This window comes from Channa argus, chromosome 11 (assembly GCF_033026475.1).
Source record: "Channa argus isolate prfri chromosome 11, Channa argus male v1.0, whole genome shotgun sequence".
Classification (NCBI taxonomy): domain Eukaryota; kingdom Metazoa; phylum Chordata; class Actinopteri; order Anabantiformes; family Channidae; genus Channa; species Channa argus.
Genome location: NC_090207.1, coordinates 9,689,310 through 9,713,563, shown reverse-complemented (window position 1 = coordinate 9,713,563; position 24,254 = coordinate 9,689,310). Strand labels below are relative to the sequence as shown.

General features: G+C 40.2%; 2 protein-coding genes and 1 long non-coding RNA gene across 4 annotated transcripts; 1 reads left to right on the top strand and 2 right to left on the bottom strand.

Annotated features, from left to right (window-relative positions):
- Nucleotides 1-1,826: 1,826 nt before the first annotated feature.
- Nucleotides 1,827-7,108, bottom strand: LOC137136634 (chondroitin sulfate N-acetylgalactosaminyltransferase 1-like). The gene is made up of 10 exons (XM_067522215.1): nt 6,847-7,108; nt 5,143-5,798; nt 4,956-5,056; nt 4,652-4,827; nt 4,307-4,523; nt 3,948-4,049; nt 3,300-3,481; nt 2,739-2,833; nt 2,561-2,642; nt 1,827-2,291 (listed from the first exon to the last, which is right to left on the bottom strand). The coding sequence occupies exons 2-10, from the start codon at nt 5,503-5,505 to the stop codon at nt 2,008-2,010; spliced, it is 1,602 nt and encodes a 533-aa protein (XP_067378316.1). The 5' UTR covers nt 5,506-5,798; nt 6,847-7,108; the 3' UTR covers nt 1,827-2,007.
- Nucleotides 7,109-8,090: 982 nt separating this feature from the next.
- On the bottom strand, nt 8,091-23,778 carry rnf122 (ring finger protein 122). 2 transcript variants are annotated; one of them, XM_067522227.1, is made up of 6 exons: nt 23,313-23,778; nt 17,304-17,460; nt 11,837-11,882; nt 11,708-11,749; nt 11,508-11,587; nt 8,091-10,256 (listed from the first exon to the last, which is right to left on the bottom strand). In XM_067522227.1, exons 1-6 carry the CDS (start codon nt 23,680-23,682, stop codon nt 10,142-10,144), a joined length of 810 nt encoding a protein of 269 aa, XP_067378328.1. In that variant the 5' UTR covers nt 23,683-23,778; the 3' UTR covers nt 8,091-10,141. The 2 variants fall into 2 exon arrangements, with proteins under 2 accessions (XP_067378328.1, XP_067378327.1); XM_067522226.1 differs by having other exon boundaries at nt 11,508-11,590; nt 23,313-23,775.
- Nucleotides 17,484-23,306, top strand: LOC137136642 (uncharacterized). Its single transcript, XR_010915612.1, has 3 exons — nt 17,484-20,607; nt 20,781-20,904; nt 22,243-23,306. It is a non-coding gene; the product is annotated as an uncharacterized lncRNA (long non-coding RNA).
- Nucleotides 23,779-24,254: the final 476 nt, after the last annotated feature.

Sequence of the window (24,254 nt, the reverse complement as noted above, 5' to 3'; positions counted from 1 at the left end):
TGGAGGTGGGACGGGAGGGTGTGGTCAGAAAAGTAAAAATCATCATAGTAAGGACCATTAAAAGCTTTTCGTGCGGGCACAGAGGATATGACGCATAAAAAAATAGAGGAAATTACAGCATCAGCAGTATATAGACGGATAACTCTTATCTTATCTGTTTATATTCCGCTGATTGTGCCATTTCCTCTTACCCCTTTTTGACACCTCATTTAATTTTCTGCATCAAAGTGAAGTTTTATGTTTTTCACTATATTTGTAGTTGTATTTCCTAATTTATTGTGTCTAATCATATTACCACGCAATGAATATGGCAGTGAAAACCTGCACACAATGCTCAGAGAGTCAGAGGAAGGGATGAATTCATATGGTTGCATTTGTACCATCACTCTAGTCTGATGTCCAAAAAGCTAAGTTTTGCTCTGATCAGACCATAGAACCTTCTTCCAATTGACCTCAGAGCCTCCCACATGCCTCCTGACAAACTCTAGCAGAGATTTTCCATTTTTTTCTCTGCCCAGAAAGCTTGGGCCATGGGGAAAAACCCAGGTAACAGTTGCACTAACTCTTTCAACTCTGCTGCCAAAAGCTCCTTCAGAGAAGTCCTAGGTCTCTCAGTGGCCTCCCTTACTAGTCCACTTTTTGCATGATCTCTCAGTTTCTAAGGGTGGTGGGGTCGAGGGAAATTGATGCCCGTAGCCACAACTGTTACTCTAAGAGATATTCAGTGACTTACAATTGTTCTTGTACTCCTTAGTACTTGTGCCTTTCTGTAACCTCTTACAGAACTTCCAGATTCAGGTGTGTTTTGACTACAATCACCTGCAACACAATTGCTTACCTGTGTGACTTGAACCAGATGTAGATTAGTTACTTTAAAGCGTTTAGATTGATCTTTTTAATTAATGTTTTCACTTTGACAGGAAAAAATATGTCTTTATTTATTTTGTTGTTGTTAATGTAAGATTCAAATGTCCGAGTCATACGTGAATGCAGCACAACTCGACGAAGAGGCGCTGGGCATTTTGGGCCTATCGCCTGCTTGTGGTTAAGTTACGCCAGCCGTGGCCCGATGCAGCGCTGCTCCTCCTCCCTGAGATCTGCGTTTGTGCCGAGCTAATGAGGTGACCTCGGTTCACTATTAATAGAAATCTGCTCATCAATGCACCATATAGATTAGACCCGGGCCGGCTCTTCCGTTGACACAAAGACTGAAAGAATGTGTGTATTCAAAAGCTGCAAATTCACATTAATCGTCGATTCTTTTGGCTTAAAGCAGAGAATTACCAAGGGGGAGATTTTAACAGTGTGTAGACATTTTGATAACATTTTGTTATTAACTGTGCAACGATTGGTACTGCTGCACTTCCTAGGACAAGTGAAAATATCTGCAGTGAAAAATGACAGTGAATGTGATTGTAGGCTCTACAAAGAAATAAGTCTAGAATTTATAATTTGGTGGTGGTGAGTTTCGTGACACTAATAAGGCGACACATCAGTGAAACAAGTAGTTTTTTAATATATCTAAAGTTTTTTATGCTCTATAGTTGACTTTGCAGACAACCTAGGCTCTCGGTTGTTTTGTGTGAGCAAAGTCTGACCTGCGTTTTACATTTGCGCAGCAGAAATAAGTTATAAAACATGCATGAAATGCAACATGCACTTCATGTTTGTAATCATGTTATTTTATTGATAATCTGCTTGGTTCCTTGTTTTTGCAAGCTTCACCAAAGAAATGAAAGAAAGAAAAACCCATAATAACAGGTTTTTTATTTAAGTTCATTCTCTCTCTATCAGATTTTCGTGTAAAAAAACATACAAGAGACAAATGTAGATCATACCATTCGTGCTTTTATTAACATAAAAATAAAATAAAACAGTGTATTGTCCCTTGTCGCTATGTCAGTTCTTTGCAAGGTTTTGCTCACGTTGGGGAATATACCTTTTGTCTTTTTGTTAACATAACTGGTGTCATAACAAGAACATAACAACAAGAGCAATCAGTGACAATTAAGTTTTTCTGCTTCTCTGCTTTAGTGAGTTTAAATGGGCCTCAATCTCTGGTTTAAAGAAGAGCTCACCCAGCTGGCTGTGGGAGGCTTCGCTCATGGCTTTGGTCTGCATACACATCTTGTACTTGTCCGGAGGAAGCTCATCTGCACACGTCTTCTCGTGCCACAAGTGGAAAAGGCCACGGGACGGAGAGCGAATCACCATCAGCTTACTGTGAAGGTACTTCCTGTACAGGTGCACATCCTCCAAACCCCAGCCCTTGATGTTACGGTCAAAACCGCCTGCCAGGAAATAGACGAAGACATGCAGAGGTGAAAATCAGGAGACTCATATTATTGAACTGCAATAGCTTAGTTGATATCTCAGTTAAAACACCTGTAGGAAACTATATTATTATTATGTGCATCACTAAAAACACAGTACAATCCAGGAAGATAAAATAGTCAATTTCTTTAACAAAATGCATATTTGCATATTATAAAATCAACACTTTGGTGTGTTGTTTAATTGTATAATGCTTTTTGAAGCATCACACATGGTTTTTCTTTACCTATGTTGATGAAATCCGACCTGTACTGGCATGTCATGCCAAACCCAAAGTCTCTCCAGAACCCAGCTTCCTTCCTTATCACCTAAAACAATACAAGCAGTCGGATATGAGTCTCTCATCTCCTGCTCTCATTTGGTTATGTACATTTTTCTGTTTGTATATTATGATTTTTACCTACCAGTTGCTGTTGAACAGAAGGTAGAAGTGTTCGATTACTGTAGATGATGGATGGGTTGTACTGGCTGAACAGAACTGGATAGTACACCTTCTTACCTAGAGACAAAAACAGTTGAACAGCTGTAGCACACACATACATAGAACTTTAGTCTCTTTTTTCAGTGAGAATTCTTTTGAAGGGACAAAAAGTGATGAGAAGAGGTGTTACGGCAGTGAAATAAATATGAACTTGGTACTTAGTGTGAGCAACAAAGACCAACAGACCTGAATAAAGAAAAGATTCACAATAATGAGAGTAAAGACTCATAGAAGCAACAGAGCTGAACACAGTGACTCGTCACTAATCAAACCATGTTCCCCATTTTTTTAAGTCCCTACACACCCGTGATTCAGCCCCACTAATCTTTCCCCCATACGGCCTCTTCTCAGGTGTGTGTGGTTGTGCAAATGCCATGAATCATCATCATACCCCATCTTTATTCTTGTAGAAACAAGACTAAAGTTATAGCATGAATCAAGATGTCACAAGGAGGTCTGTGAAAAAAAAACCTTTCCCTCTCACCAGGCTCTGCGTTGAGACGACAGGAAGTTAAGAAGTCAACGGTGAAGTGGATGTCAACATCGCAGAAGAAAAGGAGGACGTTGTGGCTCCGCCTCCAAGCCCGGGCCCCCACTTCTAAGCCTCGCCCACGAGAAAACTCCTCATTTAGCTGGATCAACGTGAAGCTCCTGAAATGAGTCTCTCTGAGGTAAAAAAAAATATTTAAATTAAGATTGCGTGGGGTTAATTTCTTTGTGCAATTAGGTTCTGCAGCGCTTTTAAGTGTTACTCATAGGGTATCTACAATATTTTGCTCCCAAAAGCCGAAAGCCAGAAAAACCCTGTCACATGATTTTATCAAAATGCAGAGTAGAGGGATGAGTGTGTTGCTCCCTGGGGGTCCAGGGCCTTCAGAAGCCTAGTTTATAATTGGCCTGCAGCTCTGAGACACTGATGCTCTCTCACATATAGGTTTTTATTCAGTGCCAGTGTGAGAATGAATTTGTCAGTAGGTGAGAAGAGACAGATTGACAATAGCCTTTATCTATGAGCTTCATCCTGCTTGATGCTGACATCGAAATCGGTGCAATTGCATGTTCATTTCACAGAGGTGTTGACATGACAAAATACATAAACGTTTGCATGTCTACTTCAACAAAATGACATCACCTGGTAGTCTGGTCCAGCATGCTTTTCACCTGATCTATCTGATCCCGGCCAAAGTAGACCACAGTCAGATGAACCCTGCCGTCCTGCTTGATGCACACTTCTCTGAACCAAAACACAGATGATAATGCACCATACACATACATACACGTTAGAGCGACTTCTATACTTCTTGAACCAGAGATTAACCACAACCAGAAATTACTGTTCTTCTGATATTCAGATGTGTTTAACAAATTTTGATCACAAGTGCTTAACATTCCACATAGATGCATACAGCACTTCCAAATTGAATATTAAAATATTAGTTGGAGATCAGATTCCAATGCCAGCCTGTGTGTTGGTGCTATCCCAAATGATACCTGAAGTTGTTTATGAACTGCCTGAATGTGTTTGGCCTTTTGGAAAGAGGAACGATGATGTTGATGAGCATGCTTCGCGTGTCCACACTCTCGCTCTTCACCTTCATCACAGGACCAAACGGCCTGAAGAGCACGAGATGCGTAAAGTCCTGTGGGCCATCGCCTTTGAACGTCAGCTCATAAATGCTTCCTCTGTCCCGCTCTGTTCGAGTCAGCCCTGTGACAGAGAAATAAGGAGAGTTTTAGTTTCTGTCTGCTTCTCCAGCAGTGGATTGATGCAGGATTCCCAGACATTAAACAATGTGCAAGTAAGTTGAGGACTCAAATGACTGAAGTGTTTCTCACCCTCTATGAAGTCAGAAGGAGAGTACGTGTGCTTTCGCCTGATGTTGTCCATGTGTTGAGGCCCATTTAAGACGTGCAGACCTGTTTCCACGGTGCCGATCAGCTCGTCCCTGCGGTCTTTCCTGACAGGCCTCTCCTCAGGGTGCCGGGTCAACCCCGTCTCCAGCTGGTACACCCTGAATGACATAAAAAAAAAAGAGGCAGTGAAGAGGTGGCTTTACACGAGGTAAGACTTGACCTCAGAAGTAGGTTGCAGAGTATTGGAGGCCATTAAAGCTCTGTGGTGCTCTCTTGTCAAGCTCACCTCTGCAGGGTGAAAGTGTCAAAAGTAATCACAGCATATTCACTGGGCAGCTTTAAACCCGACTTCACCTCTGCCTGGTCTAGCTGGGAGCGGAAGAACTCCTGGAGGATATGATGCAATATTTACTACTACATCTATAATGTCACTCTATAATAATCTTTTCTGTATCTGTATCATATGTTTTTACCTTGAGGTCAGACTGTATAGGGACTTTGTGCAGACTCTCCAGACCCTGAGGCAGAATTCCTTTGCTTTTGGCTTTATCCAGAGACTCCTGAAGCTGCTGGGTCCTCTCCTGCAGAGCCTCCTTGAGCTGGGCTATCTGCTTTGTTAAGCTGTTGATATAATGTCTGTGAGAGTCCTCCCTCTCTTGTAACAAAGCCATGTATCCCTCCTTACTGGTGGTACCTCCAGACCAAAGCAGGGACTGCTGGCTGCCGTGAGACACAGGTTTACAGGCTAGGAGGTACAACAGGGACAGGCTGCAGAAGAGGCCCAGCAGGATGAAGCCAACACGGACCACCATTGCTAAAAGCCATCGTTTAAACATGGTGGACTGGCCTTGAAACCACTCTTAAGCACAGGCACATAAAAAGTTAAAAGCCATGACTGTACTTCTGTCCGGTGATAAAGGTCCCACAAAACAATAAGCAACGCAAAACTCCCAAACTAGAGATTAACTAATAGGACTTGTAAAGAAGGCAATTGCCAGATTTTTCATGTCGTCCTCATCTATTACATCCACAGGCAACATCATCTCACTGTGTCCGAACATTTATTTATTTTAGACAAATATGCTCATATCTTCAATAGCAGAGATCATGTCCAGAGTGTTGAAACCCCCTACAACGAGAGAGAGAAAAGAACTGTCTGAAGCAGTTGTTTGTAAACTTTACGGCTATTTTACTCAACTTGTGCAATCCAGTGTTTCAGAACGATTTGAGCTAAATAGTGTAATAGTGTCAGAATGTATGTTCATACTGAGCATGCATGCGACAGTTTTTCTGAATTAATTTAACAGTGAAACTCCATTCTCTGAGCAAAACTGCTGGACAGGTAGTTAAAACAGTTTGTACACCTCTGATACTGAAAGACGAACACAAGTCCTGAGCCCCGTTGTCCCTACGTCCGCAGTTACAAAGAAAACTATATTGATATTTTTGAGTAAAATTTGTGTGAAAGAATCTTTTAATCATCACGTGACGCCTCGTTTCTCCAGGGATCCTAAAGGAGTTCCTGACCCTCAGGTTCTCGTGTTCCATTTAAGTGCTTGAGCAACTTGTTTCAGTTTTTGTTGGCTTTAGCTTGGCTGCTACAAAATGCACAGAAACAGAAATAACCTGAACTGACGTGTGCCACAACGCTGAAGGTGGGAAATGACAGAAACAAGCATTTCTCTGTGTCTTTTCACCCGGTGTGTGTGTGTTAGCGTATTGCCATCATCAGTTTATTCACAGCACAGTTGGCTCTTTATTGCTCAGGTAGAGGCTGATCTCATGAAAGACTTGCCTATGTTTCCAGGTCCACCCATGCAGTGTGTGTGTGTGTGTGTGTGTGTGTGTGTGTGTGTGTGAGGGAATGTCTACTGCTAATTACAGATGCATGTGTTCTTAGTATGTTAACCCTTTTTTACTGGAGTCCACCACTGACATCAGTACTTTTAACAAAATTTACCTGTGCTGGTTGTTGCATGCTAATAAAATCCTTCCATTGCATCATTAGTTTAGCAGGGTAATTTTTAGAGCTATGGTTGTAATATTTCTTCTGTTGTTTCAACAAAAAATGACAAAATACAACACTGACACATGAAATAAATGATAATTGATAATTACACTCAATGTAGCTGTTATTAAAGACAAAATTGATTTTAAAAATATCTAAATATACTCACCAGCTGCCGTGAATCTCAAATGAAACTTACAGTTTGTTGTCCATCATGTCTCCTAGTCGATCACTAGTTCACAAAAAGCATCATCACAGTGTTTGCAAGCTTTTGTGAGCCTTACAGTTCTGTGTTTGCTAATGTCAATATGTGCAAAGTTGATTCGAAACAGTTTTTGTCATAACTGAGGGCAGAAGTGGCCTAACAGCAGTAAATTGAATGACTGAGGACCTCCTCCACTCCCATCCTCTCCCCTCTCAGTCTCCACCTTTTCTCAGACCCCCACCCCCCCTCTCGACCTCTCTCCTCTGCTCCCTTCCATCTCTCACTTTCCTCCCCCACCATTACCGTGAGATCTTACACCAGCTGCCTTCATCCCGAATCCCCTTTGAGATCCTGCAAAACTCCGCTCTCCCCTTAAGTCTAATTAAGAGGCAGTCGGAGTCAGGAATGCCCTTCAGATTTCGATGCCCCGCCACCTGCAATCTGTCGAGGGGAAATAGCTAGGTACCAGTCCGATCCCACCGAGAGGACAGGGTCTTGCACATTTAATGAGCCACCATACAGATGGTCCTTGTTTTCACACGAATGGCTCTGAGCTCCTTTAAGTCCTGAGACTTGCTACAAAAAGTCTCTTAGTCTATAAAGGAGATTTTCTTATAAACAGAGACTCATTAGCAAGTATCAACACATTTACTGCTGGTATTGTTTATAAAAACGTAATAATGTAAGTAGTGTACATTTAAGCATTATAGTAAATTGATTTAGGATCAACTTTTTTTACAATTCTCATTTCATGTCTGTTTTCCTGCCTTGCTCTTAAAGGCTTCCTAATGTTTATTCATTCAGTCGGAAGTAAATAATTTAATATGTACCACAATTGTACCAGCCCATGCTCCAGTTCTTTCAATTGAACATTAAAAAAGGAAAAAAATGTTAATACTTATGCATCTATCCTTAATGGCAGTTTATCACTAAGTATGTTCTAGTGTTAGAAAAAAGTCCAGAAACAACAGTGCTCTTTTTTTATAGAAACAGCTCCAGACATATAAATAACTAGCAAATGTATGATCAGTCAATACATAAAATAATCATTAACTGCAGCCCTTGTAACAAGAGATAACATAATACATTGCTGGAATAAAAATCATCAAGACTGAATTTATAAAGAATACAAATTTTATGTCTTTCATATACTATTTCACCTGATGGTGGCACCAAATACATAACTAATCAAAAAATAAACAAGGAAGTCTGAACAAAACAGACCACTGTATTTATTATTGTTTCAAGCTATTTACATCTGAATAAATGTGGAATGTGGCCAGAATCTCGGTGAACATTTCTTCAACTCTTGTGCTTTAAATGCAACAATAAGGACTTGTTAATTTAACAGAGCAGGTGCCTACTGTGTCTGGACCATGTGCTTTGTGAGATTTGTGCTCAATTTTGGCAGTGTCTTGCTTTCGAAATTCTTATAAATCACAAAAAAATTGAATACAGCGGAATGTAAAATAGAATCACCAACAACAATACCACAAAAACACTGTGCAACAGTGAGATTTAGTACAGTCCAGATGGATTCAGAGAACAGCAAGAGTTTGTTCCTTTCTTTATAGTATTTTATAAAAGATGAAAACAAGCGGCCTGCTGTGCTGCATCCATCCTACTTAGTTAAACATTTTAAAAGGACAAAGGTATGGAAAACATTCTCCAATAATCGAACTGTTACAATGAGAGGAAGGAATCCTTCTAGTGCAGGTACTGATGACTACCATTTATATTACCACGATAATAAAAAACACAATAAAATATCCCAGTGTAAAAACAACTGCAGCATGTACAGTATGTAGAACATACATGTTATTATGTGGGCGCCAACATGGATCATAGACATCGGTGTCAGATACACGTAACAGCTAAAAAAAAATCTTGGTTTGTGAGAAAAACTTTTTTTTTTACTGCACTGATTAATCTGCTACAGCTCAAGCTGCTTTTTGGATACTGTGAACAATTTAGGTCTTGCTGATAAAACATGAATCTACATTTTTAACTTTTGTTTTTAACCAATTTATCTTACGCCAAAGTGCTTTTATTACCCAAGTCTATAAATTCCCTACAGCATTTTTTTCTCATGATATTTTGTTAAGTCCTTGTTCTACTTTTTAAATATATTGTGTAATTATAAATGTAACTTCTGCCATGTCCTTGGGCTACTTGCAGGGATGTTGAGCATAATATCAATGTGAAAGAAATTTGTTTGAAATCGTTGTTAATTTAATAAAAATAAAAACAACAAAAAAACAAAAAACGCATGTAATAAGTATTCATGGCCTTTGCCATGACACTCAAATCTCTGGTAGATCCTGTTTCCACTGATTATCCTTGAGATGTTTCTACAACTTGATTGGAGTCAACCTGTTGGAAATTCAGTTTATTGGACATGATCTGGAAAAGCAGACACCTGTCTATATAAGGTCCCACAGTTAACAGTGGCTGTCAGAGCACAAACCAAGACATGAAGACGAAGGAATTATCTGTAGACCCCCAAAACAGGATTGTATCGAGGCACAGATCAGGGGAAGGGTACAGAAACATTTCTGCAGCATTGAAGGTCCCAATTTGCACAGTTTAGTAGTAAAACATCAAGGCCATGAAAACGTATGTACATGTGATTTTTTTCTTTCATTTTGTATTTTTAATAAATTTGCAAATATTCCATACAAACGTCTTTCACATTGTCATTATGGGATATTGTTTGTAGAACTTTGAGGAAAATAATGACTTTAATCCATTTTGAAATAAGGCTGTGACATAACAAAATGTGGAAAAAGCTAAGTGCTGGGAATACTTTCTGAATGCACTGTAATTCCTGTCAGTGCCCACCATGACATACAACACTCATAGATGCCCAGAGGGGATCAGTACCTCCTGCCTACTTTAACACTCATTTGTCCACATGACTGTGAAAAACTGTGTCTCCTCCACTTCAGCGGTGCCGTTGACCTCATTAGGGAAGACGGGCAGAGGGGGGATGTTGAAAGAAAAGTGGTGGAGTGATGCGTGGGTGGCTGGAGATAATCTTTCAGACACCACAAGGTGTCGTTTTGCCATCTTGGAAATGGTTGCTAGGCAACAGCATCCTTCAGAGTCTTCCTGCAGGTGGTAACTAGGTTACCCCAACTTAACTATAATTATGTTGGTGTTTTGCTTCATTTTACCAGCAAAACTGCACTCCTCCACCTTTAACCAGCTGGTTTGGCCAGGTGCTGGTGTCCTTCCCCGGCGGGCAGATGCTGAGACTTTACACAAGTTCATCCAGCAGAGTACCTATGCTGTGGTGCTGTTCAGGGGGGCCTGCTATGGGTTTGTTGCACATGGGGCAGACGCAGCGCACCTCCAGCCACTTCACCAGACACCTGTGCAGAGGAACAAAGAAGACAAATGGAGACATGATTCACATCTTAATTATTTGAAAACGGTACAAGTATATGTGGCCTGTGTACAGCAGTAGAAAAGTACTGAGATCTTTTGCTCAAGTAAAAGTACTTTTGACACATTATAAAGTACAGCATTACAAGTAAAACATTTGTTACTATACTTTGGTCTATGTCATATAATCTATAAAATAGTTTCCAGATAATATGCTTTGACTCACCCCTCTAACCAGTATTTCAAATATATCTACTTGAATGGTAAGTTGTGAAGCATTCTAATTTAGGAAGTGCTGGCACAGAGGAGCGGAAAGAGGGAGACATGGGTGAAGCAGAGTGGACTAATTTCCAGTGTCATGCTAGTGCGATCCTAAGTTACATATTGTTGCTGTAAAGACAGAACCTTTGTTGCACGTCACCTGGCTCATGTGACAGTATGTAATAGTCTACACAGATTCACAAATTTCTATGAATTTTTTGGTAAAAGGTCAAAGAGGAACTGAAGTTTTGCCTTTATTCCTCAAACTTATGCTGCTTTGTTTTGCTCTAAAAATGTACTTCTGCTTTCCTCTGTAGGCACATCCTCACCACATCTTTAAATATCATTACAATTCTCTCTACAATCTGGTCTTTCAAACCAACCACCTCTGGGATGATCAGGAAAATTCAACTTAGAGTTTCAACCACTTGTCGGCTTTACTTCACCATCACCACTGTTTAGATTTCATCGGGGGAATATACCTGTACAAGTTATACACCCGTAAAAATGAAGGTGTTACAACAATCACCAGAGACTCAAATATCACTTCAACTTTTCCTGCTATCCACACTATATTTGAAACAAATCTAGGTAATAAATAATCTCTCAAGCATTTATTTGTCCAGGTGTCATCAAAAATGGAATTACAAAGCACAGTTTAATTGAGAACACATCATAAAATAATTATGCTGAGCTACGTGCCATCTGCCCAGTGAATGCTGGGATAAGGCTGACCACCACTCCATCAATGTGAGTAGCAAAAGGGAGGAAAATATAAAAAATATAAATGAATGAATGTAAGAACTGCTGAACAAGAGCTCCCGTCGTGCCACACTCCAGAGATGAGTACTCAACCGCCTGACTTTTGATCACTGAACCTCAGATCGAACACAGCCATTTTCAGTTTAACAAGCCCAGATGGGTGCAAAGTGCTAACAAGAGGGACAAAAGACTCCACTGTGCTCTCCTGTACTCACTTCCTGTGGAAAGCATGTTGGCATGGCAACACTCCCAGCTCGTCTTTCACTTTGAAGTCCTCCAGACACACGGCACACGTCTGCTGTGTGAGAGACAGAAAGGACCATGTGAGAGAGGACAGTCATTAAATCATCACACAGCATTTTAAGCTGATATGTACAGAAATCAGAAAATATGTAAATGTAAATCACATTCTTACCCCATGAAGATTCAATCTTTTTGGATCTCCCTTTAAAACCACCTGTAGGAGTAATAAAAACAAAATATGTTTAAGGAGGATTTAGTGATTTAGACCTAAAAATATATTCAATATTAACCTCAGCCTTACCTCTCTGTACCCAAACCGCTCACTCTGAGCTTGGTGTCGTAGCTTACTGCAAATTAAAAAGGAAAAAACAAATAAACCTTCTTCTTACATATTTTTGCATGTATTTTTCAAGTGAAGAAAGAAGTATTCATATCTACTGCTTATAAGTAAAATTTTCACAATGTAAAAAACACTGGGATGAATTCAAAGTTTTACTCTAATGTCACCACTTTAATGTAAATTTAAATACGACTAGTACTCAACTAAAGTAATGGTTTGAGGTATGGAATACAGAAAGATTATGATTATTACAGAGGATAAAAATGTTTTACACTTGCATTAATTATAAATTAATTACTGAAAAAGGCCTACTGGATGAAGTTGAAGATGATAACCAACAGCCTATACCAATCCCAAAGAGATCTAAAAATAGACCCAAAATGCCCCAAAACAGAAATAAATTGTCAAAAAAAATGACTAAAAGTAGGGACAAAATGCCTTCAGACATACACTAAAAGACAAATGTAAAATTACTAAAACAGAGTCCTAGCAACCAAACATAAAGGTTGGGAGTCAGCTTTAAATGGGCTTTAATCAATTTTTTTTATAGGAACCAATTGTTAAATCAATGTGGAAGTGTGGGCAGACCCAAGACTGATTGACCTACAGAGAGCTATCATTTTGCAGCTCTTAAGCTTTATGGAAATGATTTTCAACCAGTGCAGGCAGCGTCCTATACACTACCAGAAGAGGAATATATCGCTAGTTACTGTGATAAACACACAGGCAAATATTGTCCTCATAGATTATAAGAAATCAGAAACAGAATGAATAGTGTGAATATTGGACAGAAAAAAGGTGAGACTGTATGTCACTAGTGTGTTCACAATATATCGTAAGTCCTCAAGTGGCTAAAAGCTAATCAGTTTTTACAGGTAAAAGGACCTAGTACTGATCAACTAAATACTGTGCATGTTCAAAACCATCCTTACTTATTATTATGAGTGTAACATTAGAATATTTTATCAGATCATTATTCCTGGCGTGTTAATATATAAGCAGTTTTTTAAATTACTGCTGGTCTTGGCATTACAATTACTACGCATATGCTTCGTTTTTTTTATTTAACCGGTCACATTTTGTTAACCTGAATCTGCGGAACAACTTTAACAATTAATACAGAGGAATAATGTATAAAGAGTGGAGTTTCCACTGCTTTCCACATGTTCATTAGGAGATAAAGAGGTCTGTATATTTATTCTAAGTAGAGTTTAAGGCAAAAATTATGTCTGTTTGGCTAAATTATGGGAGTGTGTGAAACCTGAGCTGTGTAAATGCAGGGTTTACTTTGATAATGTAATGACTTTTCAAACTGCTACAGTGGCCACACATCTAGGGACAAATACAGGCTCCTGTGCAAGTGTGCACACACACACACACACAGTCCACACACTTAAGCAATCATGTAACTACACACAAAAGCTAACACACTTATGTGCATGTGCACACACAATCGCAATTTTAATAAGTATGTTGCTTCTTTGAATCCATGCACCACCCCAAAGCAACAATGGAGAAGAGATCTTTATCACTTGGCAAGCTGTGTCTGTCCAAGTGGCTATTTTTGGCCTCCGGTTTTTACTCAACTAAACATAGACTCAAATGTCTATCACTGTCTCAGATTTGGGCCTGAAACCAAATGCAGCGAAAGCTTTCAAGATGACAAGTGAATGATCTAATCCCTCTAACAAAAAAGATCATCTTCACAAGTCTGCGCTTAAATAATGGAAATGACAGTTATTCACTGTTTTGTCACTTGGTTCATTGTTTACACTGATTGCAGCAAACAATCTTCCATGTAGAACAATGTGAGGATACGTGTTTCACATGTGCTTCAGTTTCCCATGGCAGGAGATAGATGTGAATTGGGTGAAAGGGGGGAGGGGAGGGGGTCGGTGTGTGTGTGTGTGTGTGGGGGGGGATTCAGTCATTCACTGTTTCACTTCAGCTATTGTCCCCAGTCGGGAAAGGATAGAAAATCCCCACTGCCACACTGACCAGCTGAACAAATGGCTTCAGCAGCCACAGAATAGACTGCACTGATAGATGTATGGAACTGTCCACTGCAACAAACTCCCTCAACATTTCTTTTCATTGTATTGTTAACTGTAAAAGTAGCTCAGATTGACAGTCATGCATTTTGTCCCCCACTTCTTACTGCATAGTTCCAGGTAAAGTTTCATACAGTGTGTTATAAACAGGCAGAGCTCTGCTTTACTTGCTGTGATCTACATACGTATAAGTCCCTCAAAAAAAGACCAGCTTCAGCAGAGTGTAAAGCAAACCTGTGTCCAAAGCAAAGCAAAGCTGTGTCACAGCGGGTGTTTCCTAGTCTCATGTTAGCGCTACCTTTGGAGCTTTACGTTAAAGCAACTCGAATCTGTATGCTGTACCCACTAGAAATTCTCAATGTGCAAATGAGCTTTTGTTTTTAATTAAGCATTTAGTGTTTGATCTTTTATGTCTTGTCAGGGCTTATGCTGTATAAACACACATAATGGCCTCCATCATCAGAAAAAGAAGGATTTCCTAGGGGATTTTACTGTAATGGGAGGATATGTGAACACAAACAAACTGTAATGTAGTTGTTTAGCAGTAGAAATTCCCTGCTGCTTCTCTCTCCTCTGAGATACATAGTCCTGGGGGAATTTTGCAAGTTCAGTCTCAGAGATCAAGGACTTAATTAAATTAGTCAGTGAATTGATTTGGGAAAATGCATTATGCTGTATTGTCTGGCTAAAAGCACCTTCAGCTTGCACCTCGTGACTCTCAGAACATCTGTAAACCGCAAGCTCTTAGAGCACATTTGGGTTTAACTGCAGATATTATATTTATGGGGTTTGTTTTTGGCACTCTCATGGTTTTGCACTTTAGTACTTTGCAAGTACAGCTGTGTACACCCCCTCCCTTTGAAACAGGGCTAAAAACATCATGTGTGCCCAATAAATCCAAACAACATTTTAAGGCTTTTTAGAAAACATACAATTAATTAACTAGACTACAAATAATATGGACAAACAGAGGTAGATTTGGAAAATCAAACATCACAAGCTTCCTGAGACCACAAGACTCAGCCGGAGCCTGTCTGAGAGAGATAATAGGAACTCTGACCCCAACAAAAACCTCCATTTACCTGATGAATCATCAGGTCCATAAATAAATTCACAATCACACTCCTAAGATTACCTTCAGTGTGTTAATTGGGCTGAAAGGAAATGACTCATTGGTTATGATTCATAGGCAAGTGGTTTAAAAGATGCAGGAAGGATCGAGCTATTCTGACAGTGCTGATGGTCAATTTAGTGACGCAGTCAGCACAAACAAAACAGTCACGAGCAGAGAAATAAGCCTGACCTCATCACTACGACTTAAGCTTTGAAACAAGCACTGTCCCTGCATCCACTCATTATCTGACAACGCTTAGCCTATGGGTCGGGGGGGCTGGAGCCTGTCCCAGCTACGTTGGGAGAGAGGAAGGGTACACGCTGGACAAATCGCCACTCTGTCGCAGGGCCACAGAGAGACATACACAGGCAGGCAACCATTCACACTCACGATCACACCTACGGGCAATTTTAGATTCACCAATTTACCTAACATGCATGTTTTTGGACTGTGGGAGGAAACCGGAGTACAAGCAGTGTTTGCATGATAAATTGTTGCTTTTGTCAACATTTCATACATGTGTAATCACAGGTCAGACTTTTTTCTGAACTCTTTACGCGATTCTTGTCCATGTCAGTGTAAAGGTCAATGTTCAAAGCACGCCCTGATAAAGATTGTGGGTTTTTTTCATTACAGACAAAAATAACGATCAAATGTTAATTAGAGCGTCCACAGTTGGACAACTGGCCAACAGAGATAATTGTATCTGTCATTTTGAGCCACATCCAAATTCCTAAAAAGGAGGATCCACACAGGTAAAAAATACAATCCAGCTAAAAGTGCCACATACCTGCTGTATACCAGCCCCCACTGGTACTGAAATGCATTAGTATTCTGACATTTCCATTTGTGCTCCACAGTATATTTTGCACACAGCACATTGGTTCTGTCTCCAGCCGACAGATACGCGTGCTCTTCGAATTGCTTAGCATTTGATAACACTACCAATTTGGACAGCAATTCAAAACATCTAATGCCAAAATAGCACACTACATTTTGAGGTTTCAGGTAATTTGTCAGTACAGACACTCCAAGGAGAGCTCACGATTAAAAAAACAAAAACCCTGCTGCAGGTGCTGATGTTTCCTGATGAGATTTTCTTACCGCAGACGTTCATTTGCGATAGTTTTGTGTTCTCCCACTGTGCTTTATTCATGTGGCCGTGTTTATTCTGAGCACAATTTCTCTTGATTTTTCCCCACTGTTGTCCTCACACATTGTGGAGGGCTGCTTCCTGTTGCCTCATATCCTGTCCTTCAGACACGAACGTCACCTCAGCTCATCAGGGAGTTCACAGTCAACAGCAGGAGAGGTCACCCTGTTTTTTTTTTTAAATAGCTCCTTCCCTCCCACACCGTGTTTCTTGCCTGCCCACACACACAAACTCCCTACTGTGGAGGTAGCAGTATAAATCTGTTGGTTCATTACTTCACACTATAATATCTCAACAACTTCTGGATATACAGAATAACTGTATAATATATATAATAAGTGTCATGTCTTATCACTCTCAGTATTCTCATCTAGCTCCATCATCAGGTCAAAATCTCACTTTGAACCATACTTTGGTTTATGACTATACACCTGCAGAGCAAACTGTATGACCACCAGACTCACCTGGGATTTGGTTTCAGGGTAATTATGGTTCTAGATGCTAAAGTACTTCATTTTGATTGCACATATTTAGCATTTCTATGCATTTTAAGATGCCTTGAAATTAGTTTAGAACTAACTATGACTTAATTACAAAGAGACATTAGTGTGAATTTGTCAACAACAATAGCTCCTGCTGTGAGCGTCATTTAAACTTCATTCTTGTCCTATCTTACAGTGTGTTATAAACCATTCTTTAAATGCTTCTAAATGCTACATCGGTGGACTTAAACAACAAATGTTATTGCAAACATTAACATGCACTTTATAATTAGGTTAAATTGCATCTTGGTAAAACCCATCTGGGCAGAACTGAAATCCATAATCAACCTCAGTGGGCGCAATTCACTCCCAAACAAACTCCAAAGGGGACTTAACAGCATACTCTAAATATTTTAGCGAACTGTTTGGCGACATTGACATACTTCAACTGTTTCTAGCAGCTAGATGGAAAATAATTCAAGGTCTGGCTTAAAGTAGCGATGAAGTTTCTTTGAGCACATATGACCTTCATGTCTTTACTTTTTCACTCCTGCTTTTCCTGCCAGTTTCCCCCCCCCTCCTAAATCTAATTTTTATACACATATTTCTGTTTCTGTTGTCCCCCCACCTGATGAAGTAACAGCAGAAGATGAGGCTCAGGATGAAAACAAAGATGCCTGTTCCGAAGATGACCATGTAGATGTTCAGAGGCAGGTCCTGGAAGGTGATGGGCGGCATGGTGCACGACTTGTTAGAGTAAACCAGTCCCAGACCACAGAAACACCCTAAAAAAAAAAGAAAACAAAAAACAAAAAACAATTTAAAAACACTTACAGGAAGAGCACAGAGTGGAGAGATATGATATGACAAACGAAGGCCTGTTGCTGACACACTTAATCTCAAGACACAACCTACAACTGCAACAGCACACGTATTTATTTTTAAATCAGTCTACTATTCGTGGGCAGCTGACGGTCAAACCTGCAGCTGTGTCCACCTTTAATGGACGCTGGAAAGCAAAACTTGCACTTACTTACATACATACACACACACACACACACACACACACACACACACACACACACAAAGGCTGTTAAGATAGGTAAATAAAGATGACTACTGCACTTTCCTGTGATGGTAAATGATTCATGTTTAATGCTGCACTTCAACAAGTAAAATGTTTTAATGTGGTATCCAGGCAACATGGTTGCATCTTTTAACATAGGAGATGCATCAATTTTTATCTATTTATTTATTACTTTATTTTTAGTAGTTTAACCAGTATGAGATGAGGAACATGGGATGAGGGAGTGCTGCTTTTCATTTGTCCAAAGCAGATTCACTCCTGCCAGCTCAGGGATTGAACATGCAATCTTCCTGTTACTATCTTATCCTCTGATTATATTAATAAAATATAATTAAATTGGCAGCTTTTAATCTGACGAAAATCTTTTTAGATTAGGATACCTATATTCCTGTACAGGAAGGCAGTTCATGCTGGCTGTAAAACTACGATCCAGATGCAGTAAACAACAATCATATCTCCAGCTGAGTGATTTTATAAGAACTTTGTTGTGTGCTCAGTGTCTAACATATGGTGCTGTGTGTGTTTGTTTCACCATGAAATAGAATATCACTGTAATGCTGTTATCTGCCAGCAAGGTCAGAGATAGAGAGGTGGGGGAGGGTGAAGACTGAAGAACAAATATGGCATGACATTGGGTTGCAGCATATGTGCAGTTCACAGTATTTGATGGGATGGGTTTGTTATTTATTTATAAATAAATTGTGACAAACTGTGCATTCCCAGATTGCAAGTGTAGGAATGAAGGGTGTAACTCATGCAGAGAAACAGCTGAAGAGTAGATAGACAGTGTGTTTGGTGTGTCTGTATGAGTAAGTCCCTTTGTGGATGAGAGAGGGAGCTTTGTGAGAACGGGGTCACAATAAACCAGTCAGTGTTAGTGAATCAGAGCTAAGACTCATAGCCTCCTGATATTAACCTTTCATGAGCCGACAGAGACAGAGACAGTCTGTGGGTTTTTATTTTAACCAACACCACAACAGTAAATTCCAATGAACAGCAGGACTTCACCTAGAGACAAAGTGGTAATTGGTGAAATCAGCATGTCTGTTGTTTGAAGGGCAACATTACCAATTTTCAACTTGCGTGGTGTAAATGTATAATAGTGCTTTTAAACGTCCCTTTGACTTCCCTATAGTAAAACATTTCTCTGTTTCTACTCCAGATGACATCACCCGGAGGAGTCTTTCATCATTAGGAGTTCAAATGATGTGAAGGTTGCTTTTAAGTGATGTCATCTGGAGGCATTTTTAGTAAGAAGTAATGCGATATTTTGATATAGGGAAGTCAGACAGAAATTTAATGGCATTTAAATACACGTTCTACACAAACTAGAGCCAAAAGAAGTAGGTTCAAAATGAGCGAAGCCGTCCTTTAACCATAATAGAGAGATCCAGACTTAGGCTTCCAAAAATACAGAAGTACACCATCCTACGTAAAAGACACTTTGGGCTGTATTAAATGCACAGATAGGTGCTATGCCTGAAACAAATTCACTGGCTACCTTTCTGAGTAAATGTCACATGTTTATCTTTCAGCTATGATTCCAAAGACATGTAGCTCTGGTGAAGAGGAAACTTTACATTTCCAGTAAATCTGAATGTGTTGTATAGACAAACAGACTGAAATGATTAAATAAAAATGATGAATCGCCAAAAGAACAGACAGGTAGATGGATGGCTGATTTACCAGATGGATGGATAGTGGTGGAGAGATGGATGAATCAGTGGATGAACAGAGAGGCAGGCAGAGAAAAGAAAGACGAGTTGATGAAAAGGATTTGAAAAGAGACGCTGGATGGACAGTGTCAGTAGACCACAGATAAAGAGTTTAGTGTGTACCCAGGGGTTATTTCAGCACTAAATGTAAAGATGCAACAGGCCAAGAATTTAGGACAGGTGTGTTAAGACAGGGAAAACAGCCGGCCGAGCGATGAAGAAGGTAATCCAAAACAAGGCACCTAGCGCTCAGAGGGGTAAGTACCTTTAGCAGGAGTCTATGTAAGTTATTTTAATGTGATAACAGCTGTATGACCTTGACATGAGAGCAAGTAAGTACTTTAAACATTGGAACACGTAACTTACTTTTACATGAGAACAAATAGGTAAGTTTAAACATAAGGCCAGTTAAGATCTTTAAATATAAAGCAGGGAAATATACATTAATGTGAGAACAAGTAACATGAAGGCTGCACTAAAACATAAAGCTAGATGTTAAGACAAGAGTGGACTAAACAAGAGAGTGAATGTCATTCTGAATGTAACAAGCACTGCAAACAAAGAGCTGTATCATGTTGTACTTAACAGTCAGTATCGGTGCAGAACATCAAACAAAAGGTGCAGAGTATGAGCATGAGGCAAACAAAAGACAAAGACAGGGTTACACGAACGATCAGATTGATCATAGCTGAGGCAAAACATGGCCTGGTTTTCATAGTCCAAAATGTGGATCACAACAGGCGGACGGATGGAATGACAGACAGCTATAAGAATGTATGTACTGTATGTGTTTATGGACAAGTGTGGACAGATATATGAACAGAGGGAGCAACAGATGGATAGATGGACAAAGGGCTGAATGGAGACCTTTAGCAGTGTCATTTCTCTGTGATGGTGGTGTTGTCTCGTGACACAGTTTTTGGGATCGATCGTGGTATTTCTAGTCACTCCTGCAGCCAAAGTAACACGTTGACATTTCTGTTTGACATTTCTCCAGCCTCGCTGTGGAAACTGCACCATGAGAGGATCAATAGTTCCCGCCTCTTCATTCCACTCGCTGTGAATGAGTGGCAGCGCTTCATTATTTGTGGCTCGTCATTGATGGCTGCGCGTCCAAGTCCCATCACTAGGTGAATTCACTCAGCATAGGGACAACCGTTCCCACATTCCTCACTGAGCTCTGCCAAAATGAGTTACTTGTATCTTTGTTTTTAATGATGTCTTATGGTTTCCATGCACTTATTTTATTATATTTTATCTAACTGCACCTTGATGTTTCGTTCACTTCTTTCTCTTTTCTTAGTTTCTTTCAACATCTACCACTCCCGAGGGACCGCAGAAGATTTTCACTTTGGCTCAATTTGACACCTTTACATCATCTGATTTTAGTTGAGTGTTGTCCATAATTAATACAGTCGCAGCACAAAGTAAGTGTATAAATCAATGAAAATAAGCTAAATGCAAGAAATTTTCTTTGCCATTATTTTGCCATTTCTGAATCACGACTGCACTAACAGTATCTTGTAACTGTAAAACCAGTGCAGTACACTGATGGCTTCACCTTAAACAGCTACTACAGAAAAACTATCATATAGTAATAAATCCATGCATCACTGTGATCATTTTTCTGCACATTAAGTACTACATTTGATACTAAAAGTTCAGTTCCTGAGCATCAGTATTAATCTAATTTAAAGACTTTCACTTTTAAAGTTAAGTTGTTTTACACCACAAGTTTTTAACGTGTCCAGTTTCCTGTCTTCATATACTGTAAAGTGGAAGTAGGTGAAGAAAATCACCAATCTACATTCCCAGAAAAATTACTAAACACATGACCTCAGTGTCTACAACAGTGCAACCAGTTAGGCATGTGAACGTATTTTCTTTATTATTTTTGCATTAGTCACCGTATGAGCTTCACAAACCTCATCAGCAGACACACAGCAAGAAGAGGAGCATGGGTTTCTGATCCTGTGTTCATTTCACTGCACAACTGAGGGCACAAATCACCTGTGAGGCTGCTGCAGGCTCACAATGTAAATCTAGGTCATTTGTATTTAAGTCTTTTTGTGTTCCTCATTTCAAGACTGTCTATATGAATAGACACTTATGTCTTGGTCCTCCACCTTTGTATGTATGGAAAGCAGATGGTTACATGGGATATTTTGCTTAGGGTGGAGCCCTGCATGACCACTGACCTACATATTGGCACACATTTAGGAGGTGCCAGTTGACATGGCGCAAAGTGTATCAGATGCAGAAAAATGATGGTGCCTAGCTTACGAATGTCCTTACTGTAAGGACCAAAGAATCAGTATGAGTTGTCTTGAATTACAGCTGACAGACATGTTCTTGTGTTGTTCAAAAAAGGCCAGAAAGTCTCTCTGAGATTTGACGAAGCTGTAAAATACCCCAGCTATGGCAGCTTCCCTGACAGCTCCCATGAGATGCCTGCTGGGGTTTTGTCCTATATACACGCCTTCACAAAGCTGCTTCTGCTTCTGCTGCTTCAACTAAAGACAGAACTTCCCATCAAATATTCAGCAGCTCACATTGGGGGGGGGGGTGTTGACACTTAAGCCTGCCTCAATAACTGCCTGAGAACCGTATTATGTGTATGAAAATGCTTACGCGTAAACACTGCAACAAATAGACATGACCATGGACATACAGCAAACGCTGAGCTATAGCAGCAGAATGTCCCTCTTTGATACTGTGTGTGTGTGTGTGTGTATTTGTGTGTGTTCCATTTCCCCTATGAATAGCAGCAGAGTTGAACAGCACAAAGGGAGTAATTGTTCCTGTCTGAACACCACCTACTGGAGGCTGCTGGACTAAAACAGGCAAAGTCAGAGGAAAAAGACCCACCATTGATCATCTTCACCAGGTCTCTCCGTGACAATAGAGTACCATTTCACTGCAGTGAAGGGACTCATTTTGGTTAAGCACGACTGATGTGCCTCCTGACGCAAATGCCAGTTTTGATCAGACAGAAAAGTTGTTCACACTTTAGGAGATCATTGGTCATAGGCCAAGACCATTGCTTCTTGGCCCTAACTCAATGCCAAGAAACATGAAAGTAAGAGGCTGTCGGTCAGAGTAACATGGTTATTGCCCAGAATCCAAATGTATATACAGAGCACAATGACTGGTCTTGTGTGGCACTCATTTGGAAATAAATTACATGGAAGTAAAAGCTTTTCATTCATTAAGCAGTCTCTTATTCTGCCAGTCAATGCAGAATTCAATTAAACATTCAGATAATCATTGTCTCAACATGTTCTTGAATCATTTCCCTAAAGATTATTACAAGAATACACAGTGATTAAGTTAATAAATGTGTAAAACTTTGCTTTGAATCCCCCATTTAGCATTTCTAAGCAGTATAAAAATGCTTTTAATTGCATTCAATTTCAATAATTGCGCTCATTACAATCTTACTTAAAACATGTAGAAAAATGTCACTTTAATTTCCTAAAAGTAACCAATTTGTTTTATTTTCAAAACCCAATGATATTTAGTTACATTATATGACAAATAAGTTATTTAGATATTTGGATTTGAAAAGCTGGAATCAAAACAGTCTGGCATGTTTGCTTGAAGAATGACTGAACTTATGAAGGCTTTGGTGGGTGTACTCACAAAGGCTGATATTACCTATAATTAGGCCCAAATCATCTATAATGTGTACAACAACTACTACAAAGTCCTGAATATGATAGGTAAAAGTAAAGTGTTGCTCAAAGTAAAGAGAGTAGCAGGGCACAAAGTAAAGTTACAGGGACTTAACAAATGCCCATAAAACAGTCCAGCACAGTGGAACATGACATCTTACCGTTACACCACTGAAACGGGTGCATCAATGCACTAGAGGGAGTCCTCGCCAGCGGGATCCGATTCGTGTCGCCCAACAAGCCACAGGGATGACAGCAACGAGGGGCCAGGAGGAGGGTGTCTGCCAGCAGCGGAAACAAAGCGAGACAAAAGCACCTATAAAAGGGTCGTAAACGACAAATGAAAAGATGGACGGATGGCGAACGCTGACGCGGGGTTATGTGCCATCCTGTGAGGGCGCGCGTTCGTCCCGGTAGATCCAAAAAGGAGAAATGCTGTCGTAGTTTACACTCCTCACTTCTCCAGGCTGCGACTGGTTCGACTGTGTTATTATTAATAGACGTCGTATAACACTGACCCAGCTGCAGCATCTGAGTGAGAGGGGAAAACTGGAGCGCTGCCTCGGTTTTTCCCTTTCTCCCTCTCTCCCGCCTGTCCCGCTATACTGACGCGCGAAGAGACCAATCCTCGGCCTGCCTTCGTCGGTGCGTGCGTGTTGTGACGCCCCCTGTTACACATGCGTGTTTGTGTTTACATGCGAGCTTTTTTTTTTTTTAGCTTATCCCGTGAGTTCAGGGTCGCCACAGAGGATCATTCATCATTGTCCCCATGTTGATTTGGCACAGTTTTTACACCGGATGCCCTTCCCATCCCCATCCACCGCTGGGGGTGGGAATGGGCTGTTGGGGGTTCAGTGTCTTGCACAGAGACAATTCGACATATAGCCGGGACCAGGGATCAAACCACTGACCCTGTGGTCCGTAGACAACTGCCTTACCAACTGAGCATTGACATTCCAACATTGAAATAAATACTTAATACTTACTACTTATAAATACTTAATAAATACTTAAATAAAGACTAATCCTGTAGGACAGTGACTCTCAATCCTTCCCTGCTCTGCTCGTTGGCCAACTATCCACTGCTCATTACTTGGATCAGG